The 26,852-nt window shown below is 39.3% G+C and overlaps 1 protein-coding gene across 2 annotated transcripts in view; it reads right to left on the minus strand.

Moving 5' to 3' along the window:
- The window catches only part of SRGAP1 (SLIT-ROBO Rho GTPase activating protein 1), a 145,135-nt gene that overhangs the window by 35,920 nt on the left and 82,363 nt on the right, over nucleotides 1-26,852 (minus strand). For both annotated transcript variants that reach the window (XM_086472287.1, XM_086472276.1), the window contains exons 4-10: nucleotides 24,077-24,139; nucleotides 13,073-13,255; nucleotides 12,606-12,734; nucleotides 5,231-5,452; nucleotides 4,320-4,421; nucleotides 2,413-2,610; nucleotides 2,209-2,293 (exon numbers count right to left, since the gene is read on the minus strand). In XM_086472287.1, coding sequence (XP_086328413.1) covers nucleotides 2,209-2,293; nucleotides 2,413-2,610; nucleotides 4,320-4,421; nucleotides 5,231-5,452; nucleotides 12,606-12,734; nucleotides 13,073-13,255; nucleotides 24,077-24,139 — 982 coding nt within the window. The remainder of the gene's footprint in view (nucleotides 1-2,208; nucleotides 2,294-2,412; nucleotides 2,611-4,319; nucleotides 4,422-5,230; nucleotides 5,453-12,605; nucleotides 12,735-13,072; nucleotides 13,256-24,076; nucleotides 24,140-26,852) is intronic.

Consider the following 26,852-nt stretch of genomic DNA (forward strand, 5'->3'; position numbering starts at 1 on the left):
TGAGGGTGCCAAAGGAAAACCTGCTGCTAAGACCATCCTCTCCCTCTTCCCCCATTCTCCTCTGCATTACTTAATACAGCACCCTGTGTTACTTGTCTGCAGTGTTGGTGACATTAAAGCTGGCAGCTTGAGTGGAGCAGGGGAGCAGTTCACTTCCTACAAATTTGTTTCTATACTAGGTAGAGCAATAATGTTCTCAATTCCATTGTAATTCTATCCCTTGAACCATCTCCATTCAAGAAATGTATAGAAACAGGGTCTTTCCCAGGCATGTGCATTGTAATACAGGAGATGCCTCAAAAGAAGGGGATACTTGTAAGTAATAATGTAAGAATAATGCCTTTTTCTCCAGATACCAGCTTTGAATGTGGATGCATGTGTTTGGGGTACTATTTGCACGTGCTATGCTATGATGATGCAACAACTATGTGCAAAACCACTGTGGGCAACACAGATTAACTACTTGGGGTTACAGCTGGTGGGTTGACAGGAACTCTTCAACCATGCATGGAACAGTCCAAGCATGCCTGAGCATGGCAGAACAGCCCAGAGCCTGATGGCAATTTATTACTTAGGTCACCCTGCTGAGAAGTTTTCATTTGGATTTCCTTTCATATGGTTCTTTCCTGATTTCTTTCCAACATGCATTAGGCAACAGACTCTGTTACCTCTATCTTTCTCTCTTCAGTAGACAATCATGCATTTTAATGGCTTTCCAAATAATAAACATTCACTTTATTTTTCCAAATACATTTTCTGTGAGCCTTTGGAGGAAGATTTTCCCCTTTTTTGACAAACATCAGCTGTACATTGTTTTGTGTGAATAAGCTGCTCGATGCACACAATAAAAAATAAATCCTATTAAATGAATACTTCCATAAAAAAGAACATAATGTAGTTGTGTAAAATCTGCTACCATCTTCTACGGTCCAGCTTTGCAAGAAAACGCTGCTTATTTCCTACCCTCAACCTCAGTCACTGCCTGGACAAGGGCTTTCTTTGGGTTGTAGCCACTGAAACGTTAATAGATCCTTAGGCACCTCCACAACTGGATTTGTGGATCTTGGCTTTTGCATTAAAAGCAAGAAGAGATCTGATTAACAACAGATTTTTGGCAGTAAAAGGAAAATAAACTGACACATCCTTTAGAGACACTCTTTAGAGAACAAATTTCCTTTCCTGAGTCTGAGTTATAGTCTTTAACCTCCAGGAAAGGATTTTTACTCTTTGTGGTGTAATTCACTTCCTCTTAAATCTGTAACACCCTGTGTGGCTAGTCCTCAAGGCCTGCAGTATGATTCTCCTTTTCCCTTTGGTCCAGCCTGTTGGGAGGGCTGGTAAGAGGTGGGCTGGAACTGTGCATAGTGCCTGATTCGTTACTGCCCTAATTCAGCTTTACTTCATTTGATCATGGGCTTCTGCTGACTTGGTTTATATTTTAAGATGTACTTTTTATAATTGTGGAGGATGTTCAAGACAGTGGATAATTCTCTGCTATCACAATTTATAGTGCAATAATGGTTTTTTGTAATGCAAATATTTCATATGTAAGAACGATAATCAACATATATAGAGCTGTTCATTAAGTTTTCATTCATTCTAGTTCAAAACACGCAAATAGTTTGTAGAAACCAAATATTAAATTAAGCCTATAAGTCTCAATATTGGTATTAGTGAGGTCAGGATTTCACCTTTTACCTTTCATAAATGCTCCACTGAGTTGTTAGGCTGCAAGAAGGACATTCATGTCCATGTGTCAGAAATATTGCACTAGTGAGTCCATTAAGAGATGCATCCTGGATAATTTTGTATACTCAAAAAATCACTCTCCCACAACTCTTAAAGAAACCTTAAGTCAACAGAATTTGTTAGGAAGTAGAAACAGTACATTTGTCACAGCTCTTAAATCACCCTCCACTGACTGTGTCAGCTCTTCCTTCAGACACGAGATTTCTCATTCAACAGTTCCATTTCCAAATATAGTCACTTGCCTAAACGTCTGCACAGTGGAAATAAATATCTGTTGAAGAAATAAAATCAATTTATAGTGCATACCCTTACCACTGCACCAAAACTATGACTGGCAAGAATCAAACCTCTGCTTACTGGACAATTAAGCTTTAAGTTTTTTTCTTGCATACCTTGGGCAGTTCAGTGGCTTCATTGCATAGTCTGGAATCACTTTTCAATTTACTGTATGATATTTACCTTCTCCGAGTGTCCTCTGCAGCAAGTCATGTTTTGCTTGAAGTTTTGTGATGAGATTACTACCTTCCAGATATTCTCTGAATTTCTGTAGAGATGCAGATGAATCTATTACTATGTACGGCACGTAAATTCCAGGAACTTCTGCATAATGTTTACTTCAGGTGTTTGGTCAGTATCCCATGAATGAGGAAGCAACCAACGTACCATGAAATAGAATTGCTCCGTTTCCTGCTGGTTAGCTCTTCTTTTTGCAATGCTAGGCTTACTCAGGTATGTCTCAGAGACTGTTGACTTCACAGACTCCGTTGAGCGACTGTGCTGGAAACACTCTGACACATCGTAGTCTTCAATGGTGACCATATCTTGTATTGTCTGCAGGGTAGCCTCTGTTGTTTTCTTAACCTGGTGTTAAAAAGCATGATTTGCCAAATGCAAGGTAAGCATGTATCAGAACAGCTTAGAAGGGAAGCTCATTACTCAAAATAATTCTCTGGCACACTCTCCCAAACAAACTGGTGTGTGAATATGAAAAATGAGGTGTACTAGAACAGATATCTATCCTACAGAAGAAGGACATGGTTAGATTTCCTATCCAGTTCTCTGCTTTACCATGGTCCAAACCGCAAACATAGATGTACTCTTGTCTTGACTGTATTGCACTCGCAAGCATTTGTCTCCTGAAATTAGAATCAAAATGTGACATGGTTTGATTATGGTCCCTGATCTGGGAGGCAATAGAAGACACACTGATCTGAAGGGTCAGCTTTTGTAAGTGTGGCCAACATGTTAGATTGAATATGTACATTCAAGGATCTGTCTGCCAGAACAACATGTTCTTCCAAGATAAAAAATCTGTGACACTGTTCTGTGGAGTGCTATGGTGAGGAGCACAGTGATGTTTAGACTGCAGAAGTGGAATACGCAGCTGGAGGAGGGGCTGGAGAAGGAACAATTTACACTAGCCTCACAGCACTTCCTATGAGCTCTGGAGCACCATTGCTCACAGTGGAAACCAGGGCATGGAGGCTGTGGAACAGGGGATGCAGTGTTTCCACAACGCCATAAAGTAACTGGCAGGATTCACAAGGATGTCATTTACCTCCCAGTTCTGCTTCAGAAGAGTCTCTAGTAGAGTCAACTTAACTGAATCATGCACACTTCTATAAACATGTCCAGTGTAGGCAAATATCCTTTCCACACTTGCCAACATGATTTCTCCCCCTATGCCCTTGCGCTTCACTTTACTGAAAGAAATAATCTTTCTCCTTCCTTTTGTCTTCGTTACCTTGAGATACTTCATGAATTCAAGTGGGTTTTTTTTTAAGACTACTGTACACATCTCATGGGCATTAATACTTTGTTCTAGGCATTCAGCACATAACATAGAATGAGAAAAACTGGAATCCTGAAAACTTATCAGTAAAGTACACCTTTATTAAATTAAATTAAATTATCCCTATGTTTCAATTTAGGAGCAGATTCTTATTCAAACTGAGCACCTTTAACACTACCTTAAATGAGATAAAAGTGCAATTTATACCAGCTGCGAGGCCTCTCTCTGCTGCCAGAGCAGAGGAAAGAGAACAGCATAGATTTTCTGCATTTTCCCAAAAAATGCATTTTATTTTACTAGGTGAGCTATTCCCATCACAGGCATTCAGTACTTGTGTTTATAAATAGCTGTAGCTCAGACCATAAGAGGTTTTGACTCAGCTACCACAAAAGACAGTCCAAATTCCTTTGTACTACAGAAGTAGCAATTTGGGGACTGGGCAGAGGGTGGTCACAGAAGACAATAACTGTGCTCGGTGGCTTTCTGCTATAAAACTTTAAAAATATGTGCTCTAAGAAGCTTACACTGAAGCATCTGCAAAACACAGAACTCAGCAATATGAACGTACAGACAGGTAAAAGACGAAGTTTCCAAACTGCTGTAAAGCAGAAGAGGATCTACCTTGGCATATTTGCCAGTATTTGATTTTTAAAATTAAAACAGCCCATATGGATTAAAGTAATTTCAGGGTCATTTACATGCTTTTGACAAAGTAGAAAACACTGCACCTTCCTGAAAATAGTGTTCAATGCACAGCCCTCGTAGACACAGGTCTTACCTCCTCATTTTCGATTTTGAGCGTGGCCAGTCGCGACTGTAGCTGCTGATACCTAAGCATAAGCTCTGCTTGCACGGGTTGCTGGGCAGTGACCTGACAAACCTAACAGAGAATCAAAAAGAGTTGTAAGATGCAAGGAATTAAAAAATCAGTCAATAGTCTTTGGTTGCTCTCTTAAAACTAGGTGAATTCTTACCAAAGCTATTAAAACCTAATAAAGCAGACAATAAAATGCGTCCATCTAAATTTAAAGTATTTATGTGTTACAAGGTGCGGAACTACGTACCACATCTTATGACTACAGAGCACAGCCTTATTGTGTGGTTGCTTTGCATTGCTTCTGTATCACACAGAGATGCAAACCCTGGGGTTACCTTCAGATAAAAGATGTACACGAGTGATTCTGCACTCTGCTTTGCTACTGGCCTTTGGTGTAGCAGAACAGGGCACAGCTCGGGTACCATATACACTCGAAATCTCCAGATGATAACATGGGGGAGGAAGAAAGGGAAAAGGCTGCATTTCGGCATGCATAATTTGGAGCAGCTCTGCAGCTGCTCTCAAATAGCATCCACAAGCTCTTTTATGGGTGAGGCAGGTAGCGAAGACATAAAGCCACTACTTACGCTGGTGCTGGGCTGAGCAAAGGTTGCCCAGAAAATTCACAGCAATGTCATTATGAGTAATACAGAATATAATAGCAGACAATGGTTTTTACTTGAGTACTCTGAAGAAACTCAGAGTTTTGAGTTTTGCAAAAATGCAGTTTTGCAAAATGTTATTGCTAATCGACTTGCTTTTGGGTAGCAATAACAGCTTTTACCAAACTCTTTGTAAAAGGGGGTACATTTTCTGTCTTGGTATATAGAAACAGAAACAGTCACCGTGGGGATACTTGTCAGTATACAGACCTCATCACCCATATGAGACTGGAACTCAAATTTCATTGGTGGACAAAAAGCGGTGGGGTACATTTCCATGAATCTCTGCTTGTCACTTCGTGGCTCCAAGCTGTCAACTGCATTTTCAATAATGTCTAAGCCCTCATGCCTGGAAGTTTCAAGGTTATACTCTGCAGAAAGGTATGTTCTTAGGGCTCTGTTCAGACTAGCGTGATATCCAAGATCACAACACTAAAAACACAATAAAGGGGAAAGAAAACAAAATTAAAAAGGAGGAACACCATTCCAATATCCCAAACCACAAATTATCACTAAAATTTTCTGTCCTGAAATTCTTCTGTCTTTGAAGTATTTTACAAAATATATTCTAAATTAAAATACAATACTGGGCTCAAGACAGTAAGTATATAGTATCCTCATTCTGTTGCAAAGATCAAAGGACAGTTTTAGAAAAGAGACTAAGTGTACATTTATGGCAATATGTTTGCATTTGTTTATCAGATACGGATGAGCAGTCAGTGTATTTACACAGAAAAGGTCTGGGACTCCACACACAAGTGGGCTTTTCAGTATTATTGTCATATGTAAGCCTCGGATCATCTATTCAAACCCACCCTGACATAACTCTACCATCTAAGGCAACGCCAGCACCAAACTGAAAATTAAGCAATTCCTGCTGACCATGTCTGTGCCCAAACAAAACCTCCCACAACTGCCTCTTGCATTAGTGACCCATCTAAGACACTCTTTGATGCAAGAAGAATGGTTTACATCCTTTCCCCTAACAGTGAAAATGTAATTACTGTAAACACCTTATTTCCCATGCTCAGACAGAGCGAGCAATGTACATCATGTTACTAAACGCAGAAGGTCATAATTTATGTCTTTTTTTCTCGGGGTGAGAATAACATTGGAAAGTAATTGAAACCTAATTGGTAGAACATAAAGTTGTGTTTGTTCTTGAATTTTAAACATCTTCAGTTTGTATTATTCATGATTAGTTAATATTTTAGAGGAACAGCTGAATATATTTTTTAAATGTCACAGCAGTAATGTATCAAGTGATTGTTTCTTTAATTTTTTCCCCACATTACACAGTAAACAATATCCTCAGCTTCTGCTCAGTGAGCTTCCAGGTAATGGCAGATGTATCGCAAACCTTTCTGTCACCCCAATAGTGGCACATCAGTCTGCTAACAGTCGCATACAAAGAAATGTTCTTTATTTGACCAGAAGGGAGGGAGCATGCTGCTTTAGGGCATCCCTCAGCCCCCAGCCACCCGGCCTGGGTGCCCACCTGCAGTATAAAATCATCCTTCCTTGCAGGACTCCCAAGTTAAGCGATGCAATTGGGTAAAGAGGCAATTTGAATTCAGTCCGCTGTAGACTACGTTTACATGCATACCTCCCTTACAAACATTTAGGACTCATGGGATCATGTTCCCCTCCTTTTCCTCTTATTTGAAAAAGGAGAGAAAAAGAGAGAGAGGGAGACATACAGACAGACAGACAGATGCACACAGAGTAGTTTTCAACATATTTACCATACATAAACCTGTGTGTAGAAGAGAAAGAAACCCCTCACACCTTGCCTTAGGTACACTAATGACTAGTGGTCAAACTGCTCTCTGAACTCTGACAACAGAGCTGTTTTATTCACAGCAAAACTTCCAGAAAGACTAAGCTTTCAGTTCTAGTGAGTACAGGTAGTTACTGCAAATGGGACAGTGGCTCTCCAAAAACCAGTTGCTGAACCATTTAAAGAAAACGCAAAAAAGATGTCATATTCAATCAAACACACATAGGTTAACCTCTCTCTTCTGCCCTTATAGAATGGAAATTTGTGTTACACTTACTAAAACAGCCACTCAACTTTTATACTAAAACACATCCATATTTCAAAGTCCTCCAGCCTAAAAAATATTGTTTCTAAAAGGAGAAGTCTCTTGGTGTTTTTCTCTTGTTCTGTGTCAAATCAGATCTCATATTTAATTCACTACCTTAGATGAAAAAGATGGACTAAAAGTGCTGATAAGAAAGTGGATCAGCACAGCTGTTTTATTTCATGTGCATTAGTTTCCGAGAGACCTCACGGAAGATTAAACTGAGAGGAAATGAGAAATGGAGGGCAATGCCAGGTTCATCATGGCCAACTACCCATGTGTTATAAAACTACAGGCACGTAAAGCCTGCATTTTGGCTCTAGAGGATTAATCTGAGTATTAATAGAGAGCTTATTGATTTACAATTAGAGCTGTGTGGGTTTCTGATGCAGCTTTTTTGCAAGCTGGAGTATAAGACTGCAGCCTTTACACTGTGACAGTACCAAGAACTTCATTGTTTAACCCTTAATCTACTCAGTAACTATTACCATGGTCACCTTTTGCAGGTGATGGCAGCTGCACAAATACGGCTTCTCAGCCAAGAAGAAGGATTATTCAAGTGAGCCAGACTAAGGCATTTACTTGCAACACCAATGCCAGCAGAGCAAACAGGAACTAAATTCAGAACCTGAACTAACGACTTATCACCAATGGCTCTTTAAATGGAATTTAAAATGCCTGTGTTTGGAATTTTGCCTCAATGAATTAAGTTAAAATAGAACTTGTACAAGTAAAGTTATTTTTTTTTTTAAAGCAAAAATAAACACTCGTTAGACATCACAACTCTTACTTCTGCCAGACTATAGTTCACTTTCTCCAAAATTTGAAGACAAAGATAATTTTAACTAGGGAATGGCTTTGTCACAATATCAACTCATGGCTACTCAGAAAGAAGAGTACATTTTTAATCTGCTAGTACTACTGATGGTTTAGAAAGACAGCTGTCTATAACAGAGGTGACACTTTGGGTATTTGTTCAGTACTAAGACTACAAATTTAAGGTACTGCCACTAAACTGCTGCCCTAGCCACCTCTTGTCTGACCACGCTCGGAAAAAAACCCACCAACCTTTCTGATGTTGTAAAAAAGTATGTATGTATGCAGATACACACACGCATACATGTACACACGATTTTCAGGAAGAATCTGCAGATTTGTAGAAAGGCTTGAACAGTTCAAGCAAGCAACCACACTGTTAGCCAAAATAAATATGAATCTTTGAGGTTCACTAATCAGCACAAAGCCTGGATGGCTAACGACACCTGCTATCAATCTATGGACTAGAGAGATAAGATGTCAGTCAGTGCAGCAAGACATGAAGATAAGAAATGAGAGAATGAAGTAATAGACTATGAGTTTATTGCATTTCTGGATTCATAAGGACTTTTGGTTGGGCAAAGTGGAGGGAGATGAGTGATGCATTTGGGATATGTGTGAAAAATTAATTTTGTAATTTGCATTTTATTCTTATTTGGAATTAAATCTGAATCAGTCTCAAGAGCATTTACTGTCTTTATTGCTCCCCAGAGTATATTTAGGCTTGAATAAAACAAACTGCAGTGCTTAGCACAGAGCTTCAACCAAACAAGCAAGCTGCTCTTCATTTCATTTCAGGAATAATAATAAAATTCTAATGCCAATGGAGAGAGAAATTTATTAAGAAAATGCCTTAACCTCTGAATAAGTCACTTTCTAATCATCCTGTTACACAGTCATCTACATTCTAATCAAAGGGATCTGGCTGTACATATCATATTTATGAGAACTTACGTAATAAAGACTGTGAGCTGCACACACTCTAGCCTAGTTTTAAGCTTGGTTCTCTGAATGATTAACAAAGAACCTCTACAGAATAAATTAAGTTCATAATAGCTAAATGTTCCCTAACTTCCTAATCATCCAAAGCATGCAGACTGCAATTAGAGATTCAGAAACTCCACGCTAAGAAAGACCAATACATGAATATTTTATTTATTCTAGCAGCAGAATTATGTTCAAATGGGTTTCATTGCTATTTCCTAGAATTTACCTTCACATCATAAGTGCATGGTAAGTTGAAAAAAGGTCCCTTCCTTCTTCTTATACTCAGATAAATCTAATAAACTCAGTTACATGGAAATCTTCAAGTACGTGAGCAATAGTACGTGCCATACGGACAGATGTTGGCACTAACAGTCACATTAGCAGGGGTGTGTTCTCTGTTGCTTCTCTGAAATCCACAATCTTAAAAAAAAATTTCTACATACTATATAAAGCTTATTTAATTAATCTAAAAAGTAATCTTTTCTACTCTTTACATAATATAAATAAAGAAAAAAACCTAATCGTGTCCTCCACTTATCTAGATCCTACTATATAGTCAGCAGAGAAATACACAACAGAAAATTCAAATTCCTCTAGCACAATATGCAGAGGACAGAAATACACTGCGCATATCAAATCCTGTTTATCCCTTTACTTCTTTGCAAACGCTGGTCCCAACCCTCAGCTCACTAAATGCATTAAAACATTGAGCTAAGACTCCAGCAATATTTTTATCTTGCTTTTATCACAAGAGCTTAAGATGAACAACACATCATCATTTTAAGTCAGAAGCTCTGAGCTTTGTTGATGCAATGAAGGAGTTGGAATGGTTCAGACTGAGTTCAGCTGAGGAACTGCAATTTAGGGTTTTCCATATGAGCCTCACAAATCAAGTTGCAGTGGAATCCAAATGAAAAAACAACTTTTTTTTTTGTAAAAAAAAAAAATAAATCCCTTAACTCTTCCCAATCCTGTTACAAAAATATATTGAACAGTTCACTGCATTCCTTCATATATTTATCCCATTTTTATGAGACATATTTTTCAGTAATGTCGGAGAACATTCAGTTTCATTTATGGGCAACACCAACAGCTCAGGAAGATCTAAATCCCTTCCATGTTAACTGGAATTCAGACGTAGAGGAGAAGTAATCCCCTTCTGTACAGGCAAAGAGAGAGCTCTGGCAAGCACAGAAGGGCAGGCAGGCAGATGGGGACAAAGTAGAGAGGGCAAGGAATGAAATCGCCACCACTGCTCTGAAAACTCCCAATTGCACCATTACATTAATAGATTTACAGAATGAGGTAGTCTGGACTGTTACAACATATGGGCCAGTAGGAAGCATGTCTCACATTCCAACGATACAATCCTAAAATCTTGCCAAGACTCTTGCATTTACAAAAAGCGTTTCCTTTGTCAAGTAGTAAACACTCTGTCTAGATACCAATGCTTCACAGCATATTCCGATTAAATACAAATATCTGAAAGACGCTTCATTTAAACAAGCTCACAATCCATTACATTGGCTCTGAAGCAAATTCTGGTTGCACATGTTTACAGCCTACTCTTACAAAACAGTGATGGGGCTTTAGACTTTCCATTTAAATTCCTTAGGGAAGAGTAATTTCTGAAGCCATTTTGCCAAATGAATGTTATTGTCTACATTGGTCCACAGCTTGGAAAAAGCCACACAAAGTAGGTATCGTTTTCCTGCATTACTAAATCCTGTAGAACATATATTTTTATTAAAAACTAGTAGTTCGAAAGCTCTCGTCTTCGTGTTTATGTAAACATCTTTACATACACTAACTCCAAACAGCGTTGTCTTTGTATATGTATGCACAGAGAGCTTCACTTCTCCTCCCCTCGCAATTCTTTGTGAAGCTCAGGGCCTGTAGTTCCTCCCCTCAGCTTTCACTGCTACAGCAACCTCTGTGGATATTGATGAAATGGGTGAGAAACAGGTGCATTTTCCAATCTGAGAATGTTTCGACCAATAGAAACATGCACTGGAGACATTCACTAGGAAACGTGAGCTCCAAAAAGGAAGGCAGGAGAGGAGACAAAATGAACATCTTTCCAGCTTCTGAAGGGGTGAGGGTGCTGGGAACAGAGGGTAAGTGACCTTTCCTTCCTTCTAGCAGACAGGAAGAACTCTCAAAGTTCACATATATCAGATACATCTTAACTAGAAGCCAAAACCCCGTCATCCTTTAAACAGTATCAGGAAAACTATCCATTAGGTTGGGACAACTTCTCACTTGGGTGGGAGCAGCTATGCTGCTTGTCCTTAGTTCTCTGCCCTGATTATTTGTCTATCAGGATCCTCATAAATGTTTTCATTGCCTGGGCAGGCCAGGTGAGTGGAGCAATAGCGAGCAGGGAAGAGGAATAAAAGATGTTGAGACAGAAACAGCAAGAAAAGTTGATAACACAAAAAAAGATACATCACCATCTCTTATAAGAAAGAAGTGAGGAAGAAAAGGAGCAAAACCATGTGGAGAGAAAAAAGTTGAAAGGGAAAAGGAAAAGGTTATAAGAAAACCAGGCAATATTTTATAAATCACAGGAAAACAGAAATGTCAAAGAAAACTGACTCTCAGTATTTAGAAAACATATAAGAAAACATGTATGTGCAGCTATTTAGTCCATTCATCTCAAGAAGGCATTTTTCCTCTTCTCTATCAAGCTTTGCTTCTCCAAACAGTAGAAACGAGAAACCTCTTGTCAAATGCTGCATTAATTTATACAATATTGCAAAACAGTCGGCTTATTTTTGTGATGAACATCCCACCAGAAATGACTGTATGTAAATGTTATTTACTATTGTAAATAACAAATGCTTTTGTTGCAGGAGAAATCCTATTCAAATATTTAGCATTTCGTACGGGCCACAGAGGTGTACCCACTGGCTTATTTAAGACTACACTGATAGTGAACGAATATTCCTGAGCTTGTGTTTGCTGCCTCCAAATTTTCTGTATCAAATATGTGGTCAGCTTACAAAGAGGGTGGGACAGATAGAGTGCAGGATCCTCCCTCCATACCATCTAAAGAAGTCAATTAATACAGGTTCTGGAGACCAAATGCTAGTACAAGTCAACATCAGTGTACAACCTCATACTCCTAGGACATTCTCACAGGGATAACTTAATGAAAACGAGTAACAATTCTGTTGACAGTACAGAGTACAGGATTGATTGTGTCTGTTCTTCAAACTACGTGAAATAAGAATAAAAAGCACTGTATATTTGATTCAACGACTAAATGAATGAAACCAAATGATTTTGAAGACACAGAGGAAATACCTTCTTTTGAGTTAAAATATCATTATTAGATGCCCACTTAGGAAGCTTATCTTGTAAAAAATATTTGTACCCCAGAAATCCTTTTAGAGTACAAAATGGAAATGTTTACCTTTTTGTGTGTTATTTCTGTCCTATTTTCTCTTGCCGCATGGGGAGAAAACATAATGTTCTAACTTTAAAGGAGTGGGTTCAGCATCTCATTGGCACTCATGAAACATAAAGCTGAAGGGAAAATCTGCTGATTATACCATACAATATTATAAATGATAAGCGTATTGCAGGCAACCCATATGACCAATGTATTCCCTTCAAAAATGAAAAAAAAAAATAAATAGAAAAGCATTATTCCTGAACAGAATAAACATAAAACCAAATGTGCCAATACTTACGTCAATTAAATCCGAAAGGTCATGAATATAATACTTGAAAACAGAAGCATTGGTTGCTTCAAGGGTGAGCAGGTATTCATTGCGGGCCTTAATAGATTTCAGCTTGTTTTCAGAATATTTTGCTTGACGCTGGAAAAAAGATTGTATATTAATGTATTTGAATTACTTCATTTTTGGTATGTAGCAAAAATGGTAACAATTCAAGCACACAGTCCTATTAACATGAATGAATCTTAGTTGCTAGCCTGTTAGGCATGGACAAAGTGATTTTTTTGTTTCAAATGTGACTGGGCATAAAGTATTCCCTTCTCTGAACTGCTGAGTTTTCTGTAATCCACTGCTAGTTTATTATGTGTACCTTGTTTAATTTTATTTCCCAGCTGGATTACCTGTCTAACATCATGCTAAAGAATGTCAGAAATGCACTGAATTTAATTCAAATGAAGCAAAATAGAAGGACTATTTACTTTTTCCTTCATTTTTTCAATCTTTTTCACAGAGCTCCGCCTCTGGTGCCTCTCTTCTAGTCGAATATGAAAAACAGGGTCTCCTGACCTCCCAATCTGTTTTTCTTCTTGCTTCTCTGCCTCCTTCAGTTTGCTTTCTGCACTGATGCTCTCTGCATGATACATGTGGTATGTTTTCATGACCTGCAGAAGACAGAGTCAAAGGAGAGTTAGGACAAAATGAAAATACAAAGGTATCTACACAAAAATCCCAGGGTCTTTGACTAAGACATTCTCTTACAAACACGGAGCTTGGATAAGTTTCTTTGCCAACAGAGATTGAGGATTTCTGGTTGCATTTTGATCTTATTTTTCTATATCTAAAATTCTAAATGTTCAGAGTGCTTTACCAAGCACTACAAACAAAAAGAAAGGTGATGGAGAACTAGTTGTAATGTAAGCGTGTGAGACCATCTCTCTGCCTCATTCCTCCTCAGAAGGACCTTGCATCACTGAAATGTTTTGATAGGCAATGGGGCAGCAAGCTATCAAATATCAAAAGTTGTGTAGAGAATTTTTTTGGATTTTTTTTTCCAATGCTTTAATAGGAAAGAGCAAAATCCTTCTTATTAAACTTCAGGATTCCTATCTTTGAATGAAAACATGAAATAATGAGCAACAAAATGAAATTTATGTCAGTGCCTTATCTATCTGACGTTGTCAGTGCTATGTTAACAGCTTGGCTGTTTGAAAGCAGAAGGACCCTTTCAGTGCTGAGGAAAGGGGAAGGAAGCAGAGGCAATGGGAAGCTTCGGTCTGGGAGCACATCATCAGCCAGCTGGATGGCTGTCCACAGCCTGGAAAAACGTGGCTCCCAGCTTTGCAGCCAGCAGATTGGGCACAACCTAAAACCAGATGAGAGCTGAAGAAGGAGCCTCCTGATAAATAAGTTGTGAAGATGCTTTCCCCATAGCCCCCAGTTAATACCATTATCTTCCTGCTACACACACACCAGCTCTGCAGCCAAGACAGTTTGGGCTGCCAGCCTGCAAGAACGTGCTTGCATAGTCCACGAAGAGGGAGAGGGACTGGTTCAGCTTAGTCCTCCCTTTCTTCTTCAGGCAAGAAATGCCTCAACTTGAATGCAGCCTAGTGGGCAGCAAGCAACGACAAACCACCCACCTGTGCTGGGGAGGGCTGTCTCTGCCCACCTCCAGCAAGGAAAGCCTCTTTCCACCTTCCCCAGTCCTTTTGTTTTGTTTAGGTTTTTCTTTGTTGTTGTCTTAAGTTTCAAGCAAGGAACAAAGCAGTAAGGCATCCTCAGGCGGATGGCGGCCTCCTCTCTTCTTCACAGGGTGCCAGAGCTCTCGCCAGCAGATGTTATTTTTGGGCCAAGGCCATGCAAGCCATTCACATCTCCTCTGAAGGACGCAGTCAGGGAGGAATCAAATGGACTGTTCCTCCCTCAGCAGAGCTTTGTGTGACCCATGGAGGAGACAGATTAGTTTGTGGTGCTGCCTTGAAATATTCCCTAGGGAGAGGAGTACTTTTTGTAACTGAGAAGTTAGGCCAGCCTAAGGAGCACCCATTGAGTGGCAACACTGGAGACACTAAAGCTAAATAATACAAATTTGCTGCTGCGTGGCTTAGTGGGAACAACACAAACCAGCTGCATGCCATGTCAGGCGATTGCTGAACTGATGCATATTTAAAGTCTCATGCAACAGAAAGAAGCTTTTAAGGAGCTGCAATTTTGCATTATCACCACTTGTGTATGCCACTATTTAATACTGATGCCATGCTGTTGATACAACTGAAATAGGATTGATATTAAAAATGAAAGAGGCAATTCTTCACTAACTTCCTATAGCAAGGTAAAAGACTTGCACCAAAAAGAGTGGCCTTGTTTTTATTGTGAAAAACATATGTTTACAGCTCTCTGCTGAAAAAACCCAAACTGCCCAGAGTAAAGCTTAGTGTTATTCCTGCTGTTGTTGCTATTTTACAGCATAGTCACACTCCAAGGCCTGACCAGAATGCAGAGCTCCCTGCCTGAGCACGGCTTACACCTACCGCGAACAGCTGCTGCCCCAGCAGCTTACAGTCTACACGGACAAGGCCAAACGAAACAAGTCGAGCTGGGAAGAGAAGGCAAGCCGGCAGAGCAGAGTTCTGCGTGGTTCTCAGCATAACCAAACAGCACGTTCAGCTCCCTATATCCTGCACTGTTACCAAAGGCATTTCTGAAGTTGTTGATAATCTGGACTCGGAAAGTCTAACTCATATACCCACATGGAAAGAATTACTGAAGAGAAGAAATGCACTACTTAAAGAAATAATCCTGAGAAGCACAGAAAGTGATATGGCTCTATTAAAAATGTTGGGAAAAGGAAATTAAAACCAAGGTTGTGCCCTTCTCCTTTGGCCTTTTGATTCGATTTTTCAAGTTTTTCTTTACAGAAATTCACAGGTGTTTGCTTTTATTTTTTTATCTTTTGCTCTGTGTCAGCTCCAGAGGTTTTTTTGGTTGGTGAGACAAGGCTAACTCATGTGTCTTACCACTTAGCAAAGCTATTTTCTTTTGCACTCTCTCAGTTTTTCTTCCTGCAAAGAGGGAACAATAACAATAGTATCTCAGAGTTTCCTAACAGCACATCTCAAAGCATCTGCCTTAAGTGGTAAAATAAGGGTTTGTTCTGCTTGACAAAAGCAGTAAGCACTGAAGTTTTTGAAGCATTTTTTCTGAGTGCCATGTAGCCAGCCTAGTGGACTAGGCATAAATGTCCTTCTGCAGTGGCTGTGACATTTTAGCTTGTCTCCTTGTTGAGTGAAGGAGTACAAGTGTTATCACTACCAGCTCTCACCAAGATGCTCAGGTGCCTCCATGCTGACTCCACTAACCTCATATCAGTGATGATTATTTCTTCCTCTCACTGCCTGCTTACAGCACATGCTACCAAATCCAGAGTGCCTCACTGTACACTGATTTGAAGTCAAGTTTTGTGTGAGGATCACACGGAGCTCATAGTCTCTATGGAGAACCAAGAAGTCTACTTAAAATCCATGTTCTCGCAACAAACTCTGCACAAGTTCTTGGTACAAATGATTTCTAAGGTAACTAAAACTGAAAAAGAAGCCCTCCCTTTGGCAGTATACGCAGGGCTGGACAACAGTCAGAGTCTGTCCTACCCGAGCCATGCTGGTTTAGAAATCAATACAGACTATGTACAGAGCAGTAATCAGTGTATGCATTTGACTCCTGTCCAGTTTGTTATGTTGACAGCATTACTTATCTCATCCACCAGTGACATCATTATTTTGCAAGCCTCTGGGGAAAGCTGGCAGCTCCAGCCTTTTTCATGATTTGTCAGGTTTTTTTAAGAACCAATATTGCAGCAGCTAAACTTAACTTGAGAAAGCATGTTGCATATATGACTCTCTCCCTTAACATTATACCACCTTTTCTCCCTGGTTTTTAAAAGACTGTTAGATACTGTAAAAGACAGTAACAGACTTGTCTAATTCTTGTAAATAGACTTACTGTATGAAGAGTTCTAAGATCCACAGATTGCAGATCTGTGAATATGTAACAGATCCATAGATGTGTTATTCAAACGACAAATAATCTGATAAAATAAGCAATACCGCTTCTCAAATGTCCACCAAACTGTTGAACGATAGACTATCCTGTGAGGGTATCCATCACTGAACTGACTTTAATTAGTCCCCAAAGTGCTTATTGATCAGCCATCAAGTATGCACTGAAAAGAGAGAGCAAGGTCGTAATTTTGCAGATGCTGAACTGTCATCATGACATATGCTGCACTTCCCCGCTGTAGTGAACAAGCATTGTTAAATGCATACTACTCTTTTTCTAAAATTAAATGGTGAGTTTATCTCCTATTAATTCAGCAGGTTTATTCTGCAGATCCGGTGATGTAAAATATAGATTTTTGTCAGATAACTAAGTCAGACTACAAACATGAAAAAGACTATGCTACCCAAACTATGTACTCTCCCACTTGTAGGTGACAGACTGTTCACTTACTGATACAAATGTCTCATTTGGTGTGCCAAACCTTCAGCATCATTCATAAGAGCTCAGCAAGTAGGTTTAGGGCAAAAGAAAGCACTTATCACAGGGAAAGGCACATTAGAGTAAACCCTTAGATAATTATTTTATTTAAAACTCCAATTGTTATCTGGGCAAATCCATCAACAAGACAGTAATTAGTGTTGTACTTCTGTGGGCTACAAGAAAGGAACATTCCCGTAGCAAAGTGCTGGCTTTCCTTTTCTACACACATACTTCTTTTTTAGAAAGCTTCTTAAACCCAATGTACTGAAGTGACTGTTACAAAGTTAAAATATATTGGAAGTACCATGTGTTACCGTGTGCTTTATTTTTCTATCAAAACTGCATAATTAAGAGCTTTTTCATAGTATTTCTCGGGAAATAGTCATTTAATGGAACAGTAGTTCATCCCTCTTGCAATTATCGTGTTCAAATTGTTTCAGAATTGTCTCTGCTAAGTCATGAGTTCTTATCAGAAGGTGGAGTTGCAAGGGATTAATTAAATCAGGTTAGCTAGTGCTTTCCCCAAGAAACAAGTAAAATCTTATGCCAATTTTACTACACCAGTGGCCTCTGGCAGTTAAGTAGGCTCAGTATTAGCTGTTTTCAGCATCCTGTTCACTTCCAAACCAACCTCTGATGCGGTTCCAGGAATTGTCACGGATATATTACTACATATACAGAATTACTGATTTCACCTTCTCAGATCTCTGATGTGCTACAGTAAATTGGACTTAACTTCTCTATAGAGAATCCAGATTCTCTGTTATTTCAGCAAAGAAAAAAGAAAATCTGGCAGCAACTACCTTGAGAAATTAAACAGCCAAGATTTTTAAAGAGCAAGATAAAGTAATGGAAAATGCAAGCAGCACAGCAGCCCTGTCTTATTTAATATTAAATTGTTTGCTTTGGACTGTCCGTACTTTTTCGTTTTTCTGAAAGTCTTACATTTGTATTGCTTGTAAAAAGTGTGATGCCAGTAGGAGTAATTTGGAAAGCCAAGTGGGAGACATGAAGATGTATTTTTATGATGTGCATCGCTTTCTTCCACCATTTGCTCTTATCCTTATTATTGGAACAGCTTTGTATTTTTAGCAAACTTGTCATATCATTGCTCTCCCCCAACTCCTTTAGGTCCTTTTTGAATATGCCCTCACCCCTAAATAAATCCAGCAGAGACCTCGCTCCACTGCAGGAAAAGACTCTGCCTATCTTCTGTTTCCTATCATTCCAAATCAGATGTTACTGTCACAATCCAGTATTCAATCTGATAATACAAGATATTTTAGCTTTCCAGACAAACAGAAGAAGAGTTTGACTGGGAAGCGCTCTCTGTTGCAAAGATGACCTAGTAAAATCAATTATCTGTTGCCTCTTTAAATCAACATGTAAGGTTTCTAAATCCCTCAGTTCACAAAAAAACCACCAACCTAAACCTCCTGCAGTTTTCAGTTTGACCAACTTCTTTTCCTGTAATTGTCAGGAAATAACCTCTGCTCTGTGACCCCACACAACTAACTGGATTCCTCTTTCCCCATCCCCACTCACTCAAAAGGTACGCCTTGCTTTAGTGTTAACAGCTTATACCCTTATGTAAAACATGGGACTAATTACTAGTCTACATTGGCTGAAAGTGCAATAGGAAGAGAAGTAAAAGAGGAATGCAGCAGCTGGGATGCTGCAGACCTCAAGATACTGACTGGCTGGCACAGCTAGGGAGAAGCCATGCATAATTAAAAGTACTTGCCACTCATAATTTACTGAAGTTGCAAAGTTACACACTAAAGCTTAGCTATCCAATTGTTTTTAGCATAATGTTTTGAGTTGTACTTTAAGAACCAGCGCATAAAATACCAGGAATTGAAAATACAGAGTCTTAAAATGCATTTTCACTAATCACGTGACTAACATGTAGAAAACATACAAATATGTAACGCAACATGTAAGAAAACCTCTATGTAAAAGAGATGGAAAATGAAAAGGTAAACTTTCCCTTATAAAATCCAGATTATTCCAGCAAAATAAGCCCGCTTTGCTGACAGGGTCTTAGAACATCTTACGAAGCCTCGGTTCACCTGCTGCTGCTCTTATTTTTTCAACAATCCTGTACATGATGTGTAATTTTAATGAGGATGGAACAAGCTAAAGTCAACCCAAGCTAAGCTATCCCCAGGAATAAATGAAGACCTATGATACAATCTCCTATTTCCATGATAATTCTTAGCAATGAAAATCATAGAATCATTAGGTTGGAAAAGACCTCTAAGATCATCAAGTCCAACCATTGACCCAACACCACCATGTCCACCAAACCGTGTCCCAAAGTGCCACATCAACACACTCTTTGAACACCTCCAGGGATGGTGACTCCACCACTTCCCTGGGCAGCCTCGTCCAATGCTTGACTGCTCTTTCAGTAAAGGAATTTTTCCTAATGTCAAACCTAAACCTCCCCTGGTGCAACTTGAGGCCACTTCCTCTTGTCCTATCACTTGTTACTTGGGAGAAGAGGCTGATTCCAACCTCACTACAGCCTCCTTTCAGGTAGTTGTTGAGAGTGACAAGATCTCCCCTGAGCCTCCTCTTCTGCAGACTAAACCCCAGTTCCTTCAGCTGCTCCTCATAAGACCTGTTCTCCAGGCCCTTCACCAGCTTCATTGCCCTTCTCTGGACACGCTCTAGAACCTCAATGTCTGTCTTCTAGTGAGGGGCCCAAAACTCCACACAGCATTCGAGGTGCGGCCTCACCACAAGTACAGGGGCACAATCACTTCCCTGCTCCCACTGGCCACACTGTTTCTGATACAGGCCAGGATGCTGTTGGCCTTCTTGGCCACCTGGGCACACGGCCGGCTCATGTTCAGCTGGCTGTCAACCAGCACCCCCAGGCCCTTTTCTGCCAGGCAGCTTTCCAGCCACTCATTCCCAGGCCTGTAGGGCTGCATGGGGTGGTTGTGACCCAAGTGCAGGAGCCGGCACTTGGCCTTGTTGAACTTCATACAATTGACTTCAGCCCATCGCTCCAGCCTGTCCATATCCCTCTGCAGAGCCTTCCTGCCCTCAAGCAGATCAACAGTCCTGCCCAATTTAGTGTCATCTGCAAACTTACTGAGGGTGCATTCAGGAATTTTTAAAGAACAATAGGAATTTAATACTCCAAAGTCTCTGATTTTTTTTTGACATTTCATTGCACGCACTTCTGAGATTTTCCACATTAAATAAGCAGCCAAAATACTTTCTAGTATCTCTCTCTCTCTCATAAAAGGCAGAGATTCAAACTTTCACAAGTTAAAAAATATCTTTGAGCGGAAAGTTTTTTTCATTGAAAATCTTCATAACACACTCCTAGTGGAAGGTGGCATGTATCCTGAATTCCTCAGTGATTTCTTATTTTCTTCTCTTAGAACAGTTTCTTCTTTGCAAAATCTATGGCACTGCTTCTTGACTTGTTTGATCTAAAACCCGTCAAAACCAATAGACACAACTCCCTAACCTACAGCAGGTTTTAGATCTGGCCCTACGAGCAGGTTAAAAGGATTTTCTGAGGCAGAAGTGCAACACTAGATTTTCAGAAATGGGTCCCAAAGTCACCTTTTTTTTTTTTTCTGGCACCTTCTATGATACAGAAGACTAGGACACCTGATCCAGCATTGTCACCTGAAGAAACATCAGTTGTTATTCTGATACTTAGTAGGCTGTGTTAGAATTCATCCATTAAAAATATTTGGACCAAACCAGTAGTAATCCTTTTAAACATTCTATTTATTCTGGATCATTTTAGATAAACTGGGTTCAAGATACCTGGTGCTTGAGAAGTCTGAAAGTATCTGTGGTGAAGCCTCAAGTCAGGCTGGCATGCTAGAGATGGGTGGGTAGAGCCTCTCATCACTTGGGTTTGAAATGAGCATTTAATCCACCCCCTGACCCCACAGAATTAAGGAAATCCAGGCAAGTAATGTGTTAAACCATGTCAGTGGAGTGAACAACATATTTGCCTGAAGAACTTACTCTGAATCTGCAGAACTACTGTGTGTCTGAATATGTCTGCCTAAGGAACCCACTCCTTATCTTGAGAAGTTCAAGAAGTAAGAAATAAAACATGCAATTTCTTTACACTGACTATACACCTGTGCCTCAGCATAAACACTTCTTACTGTTTTAGCTCTTAGTGATTTTCATTCTTTTCTTTCATTCTCTTCAACATACTCTCATGCACAACTACGAGGTGTTTTTTTTTCTGGAGAGTGACCTTAATTTACAAACCTTTTTTGTAAGGTAAGAAATGTAGATAAGAAGTAAACAGATTATTAAACCCTTCTTCATATACACCCTCAGTTAATTAAAAGCTCCGATAACTTCCCTTCACTCAAAGGCTTTAGAGGTATTTAAACTCCAATAAGGCTTCACATTTTAAGTTATACTTCATGAACATCCTTCAAAGAAACCCAGAACCAAGTAATAGGGAGAGACTTCAATGTTAGTATGTTATTCACTGACTTGAAATCAATTTGCTTCCTTTTGGACACAAAGATTTATCTTGCAATAGTAAGACTGATGGCTTGTTTTTTTTTCTTTCTTTCCATGAATCATGGGGCAAAGAGGAAGATCATTCCTTCTTTTTGTAAGTGACTGAAAAACATACCTTCTGGATTTTAAAATTGTAGATACTTGTTTTGGTAAGGTCACTGTGATCTTACTCTGTAAACAGTAAATGCCACACAGAATTAAAAACCTATGCATGAGGTTTCCATGTGTCTAGATATCTTTCTACCCTTATGTACCCAAGCACATATATTACACAGACATGCTGATGGTCATTCTAAAGATGCAATCAGTGGAACTGATATTATTCTGCACCATGCCGACATTTTACTAAGCATGGGCTGCATCTAGCTAAATATGGGCATCTACAGCTGACCCATTCCTTTGCAATCAATGAAAAGCTGGACAATGGAGTTAACAGTGTAGATAACTTCATCTGAAGTAGATGCTTGCATTTGATCACATAAAGGGGGGGGTCTGATCTCCCCATATTAGATTTCCAGTGACTATAACTGGAACCCAGATGACATTTGTACCTAACACTGCAGATGCCTGAAAATTAGGTGAAGTAAATACCATCCCAAGAAACCATCCTGCAGCAGTAACCTAATTCGAATTGTGCATATCCTCTGTATTCCACTAAACATCAAAAAACTTCCTATTTTACAAAAACTTTAAATTCTGAGAAAGGAATTAACATTCACTGGAAGCCATAACATGGAAGTTAAGATCTGAACACATCTCCAGCCATCAGTGGGAAGATACAGCACGAGTGTGAAGAAAAGAAGTGAAAATAGCAAAATCCAGTCCTGCATAGTTTCATTGGTGATTCAGCAGAGTATTTCAGCACATGCTCCACTGTTTTCTTACCCTGGGAGCACGGGCCCTAACCCCATTCCTCACTAGGCACTGGAGTTACACAACTGCTTAATTGAAACAAGACTGTATCTTCAGGGCTCACCCATCACTGAAGCCCCACTTGTGCAATGTCTCCTACAGCTGCTAATCCCCTGCATCTGTGTGAATCGTCTGTGGCTATCACTACTTCGCAGAAGCTGATCCCAGCATACTTCCATGACTACAGGCCTGAGCCAACAACATTTTGCAGTATCGCACTCTGCAAAATCAGAGGTGATTTCAGAAAAAGAAAAGCCCCAAACAGAAGCCCTCAAAAAAAAAAAAAAAAAAAAAAAAAAAGAAAAGAAAAGAAAAGAAAAAGAAAAAGGTTTAGGTAGGTTTTAGGAATCTGTCTCTTAACTACAATCCGAGAGAAGCCAGGACAGTAAGACAGGTTTAAATTTCTTTGGATCTTTTTGCCACCTAAGTTGTTCTTGAGTTCAAATGTTCTTCAACCTATCCACTGATGGGTGCACAATTTTACCTAGGTCAGAAGAAAAACAGACAATATGCACAAAAATAATGTTTGACTGATCTCTCCTGAGGGCAGTTGGTCTCTAATATCTTCTTAAACTTCCTTAAAATCACAAATTGTTTCTTGATATAGATATTGTAGGGTTTTTTCCTGGGTAGGGAAGGGTGCAATCTAGAGACTGTTATGCAGGGTACTGGAGAATAGATGTTTCAATTCTTCCAGACAGAAGGGAGAATTTAGAAGTACAACTTCCTTAGTCATCAGGAATCAACAGACTTTTGTAAGAGCTGGATGTCACCAGTTCCTCTTCATTGTATAGCTGTGTTTAAAACAGAGTAATCCTTGTTTTGTTCTTTCTCTGAACACATTCCTTCAAAAATATTTTGGGAAATGTTTTTTAGGTACACAAGACCTAATCCTCTAGTAACAAGATGTGTAGATGAGTTTCAAAGAGGAAAAGAAGTTCAGACCTACCTTCTCTTAGATTTTCTAACAGGTTATCAGCAGCTTGCCAGAATACTTACAGTGTTTTTTTCTTGACCTCTCCGAATGGTATGGAAATCCTACAAATCCCTCTATTTTTCTACTTTTTCTTTTCATTATTTTCTTCTCCCAGTCAGGGAGATGAGAGGGCACATAAGTATCATTTACTGAGTCTTACTGAGTGTAGTCCACGAGTCAAATCAAGCAGATGTCAGCATGGGCAAAAACAAGGCAGAAAAGGAAGATGCTTTGCTCTGGTAATTTCTGAGTAGAAATGCCTCATTAATAATCAACAAAAGTTATAATAAACTGCTTTAGCATAGTCTGGGGGGAAAAAGGGTTGAAAGTAAAGAGTAATCCTGAAAGCATTAGCATATGTATTGTAAACAAGTGAGTAGTCTTTCCAAAAGAGATAGTTTAGACTTGTGTAGAGAGACAAAAACAAGCACCTCCACTGGGGGTTAACTTGCTAGATAAAAGGACGCTTAAAGCTTATAGAGGAATTCTGATAAGGAATTTGTATAAGATAACCTAAGTAAGTAACTGTACTTACCGTGTAAAGCTCATTAAGAACTTTCATTAAGTCTTCATGAAGCTGAAACGCAATCTCTTTGCTCTGTAATTAAAAAGTAATCATTAGAAAAAGGCATGCAAAAACTGCAACATACTTTTGCTTCTTGATATTCATATTCATTGTTCATCCAAGGAAACACAGAAATAGTTTGAGAGATTTCCCATGAAGCATCAGGAAATTAGGTGCCAACAGAAAGGGTGAAGTTCAGGATTAACGTTAAAAGCCTTTTTAATGGAACAAACTGTCTAGTGTTTTATAAAACCGCTATGATAGATACAAAAAATAAACCACGTGGAAAGATATTTTAGAGGGACACCCTGCGCAATTTTACATCCAGAATAGTCTTTGGTTCTCAGCACATGCAACTATCTAAATATTTATGCAAGAAATAATTGCGGCTCCTCTTTGAAACAGATACCCAACTGCATAATATTCCACCGAGTGGGCTGCTGTAACAGCTTTGTTTAGCTTTTCTGGACTATGTCTTTACTTTCATTCTGACACAGAAAAAAAGAAATACTTAGCTGTAGTTATTAATGAAAGCCAGTATGTCAAAATAAGAGTATTTAATTGGAGTCTCATTCAAATATATTCCTTTGTTAGTTATCCGTAGCAGCTCAATCAGACAAAAATTGTGGCAACTGTGCAAGTGAAGGCATTTGTACCATAGCCTTTGGAAAACAGCTATAGAATAGAGCTATGGGACTTGGCAAACAGCCTGGCTACATTTCATCTGCAAAGCTCAGCATTGTAACATCCACGCCGGAAACGTCAGCTTTTTTTCTGTGAATAAATTGATAATTAGGCTGGCTTCTAAAAACTCCAACTTCATGGTAGATAATGGCTGTAGCTACAAGAAGTGGTTTGCATTTGTATAGAAGCCAAAGGAAAATCCTCAGGGACAACTCATCTCCAAAGCCGCTAACACATACTTGGCCATCACTAAAACACCTGCAGGAATAATGGTTTCTGAATGAGAATTTCCAGTGCAACGCCCATGTATGAGGAGGAACCACGCTACACATCCCACCCACTGCGTCTTCCAGGAGGATGAAACAGACACATTCAGTAGCTGGAACAGAAATTTTGAATTTTTTATCTTATTCCTACTGTCATAATCCTAACTCTGGGCAGTATTTTAAGGAACCTGCCATATCACTTACCAGTATTCACTCCAACCCTTATATGCAAGATGATTTTTAACTGACAAGAAGCTAGAAATATAAATTAAAAACCACTTCATTGAAATTCTTGTTTTCCCAAGGGCACTAGCTGCAGTAGCTAAGGCACAGTGAGACAGATGCTCTGAAGCAGAGTTACACAGAACTCCTACAAAACTTTCTTTATTGCTTATACTTTTCAAAGGCTGGTATTTTTCATGAGGTATGCTCTACTACTGAAGTATTTAGAACATAAGGCTTACTACTTCCATTTCTTTGAAAATATCAGATTATTTTCATCTAATATTAAGGACAAAAATTCATGTGCATAACAGTGCACGGAGTGCTTGTAAAGAATCGGAAAAGGATTGCAGATTTGCTAGCTGCTGTAGGGAAACAGTAAAAGCTTTCGCAAAAATTCTGAATTGCTTTTCTTTGCTTTACATTGGCACCCTGCCTTTAAAAGTCAGCAGCACAGCTCTGACACAGCTTACGCATCTCCTCAGAGCTCCAAGAAGTAGAAGCCACCTGTTTTCTCTTGGATAGCTGCCTCTATAGAGCTGAATATGAGTGGTCTGGTTTTTAAATTACTTTAGCAGAAAGAAGGACAAAGCATACAAATAAGATGGTTGACATTAAGACTGGAAGATGAAAGACACACGCGTGGGAAAAACCTGTAGATGAACTCCAGCTTCAAGCAATTTATCCCTTTCAGCTATTGGTCACTACCATCTCGAAGCTGATGACAACTCAAGCCCTAAATACGGCAAAGCCAATTCTAAGGCAGCATGCCTTAACCTGGCAGTCCAAAAGTTTGTTTGAGAAGGTGAGACAGAAAACCCAAAACTCATTTTCTTTTCATCATTTGCAGATTTTGTTGTAAACAAAGCACACAACCATTCACTGAAAGATGCACTCTCCTTTTCTGCTCTTCAGTCACACCTTAATGACACCAGATGAGCTGAGGATTCAGGGAATAATTACTATTTACTACGACTCATTTCTTCTCTTTGCTCACATAGAGCTTGGTCCAGCACTGAACCTTAGAATCATAAGGTTGGAACAGACCTCTGAGATCATCAAGTCCAACCATTGACCGAATATCACCATGCCCACTAAACCATGTCCCCAAGTGCCACATCTACATGGTTTTTGAATACCTGCAGGTTCCAGACCTCAGGATTTACTTGTCAGCATGCATACACAAAATTTTCCGGGCAACACATTGATCAATGGTAAATTTGAAAGTGAATGGAAGAGATCACAGCAGAGGAAAGAGGGTGATGTTTTTAGGAAAGGACAATAGGCTTTAAAATGAGAAGCAAAGAGAGAGGGAGGGAGGTGATCAGCAAAAAAGGGTAAAAATTAGAGACAGCCTAGCAATGTCACGTGATCACAGATGAGCCATCCTTCTACCGGTTCATCTAGGTGCTCCAACCTGCAGAGGGTGCCTGTAGTGATGGATAACATGTCAGTTGCTCCCTCTTTCTGATGAAAGATTTTGTAAGAATTGTCCAACAAAAATCAGGAAATTTGGTTAACCTTAGGAGTATAAACTAGATTTATTTTCAAGAACCAACACATTTTATGTTAGC

This window comes from Leptosomus discolor, chromosome 1 (genome assembly GCF_034619465.1).
Source record: "Leptosomus discolor isolate bLepDis1 chromosome 1, bLepDis1.hap2, whole genome shotgun sequence".
In the NCBI taxonomy this organism is placed as follows: Eukaryota; Metazoa; Chordata; class Aves; order Leptosomiformes; family Leptosomidae; genus Leptosomus; species Leptosomus discolor.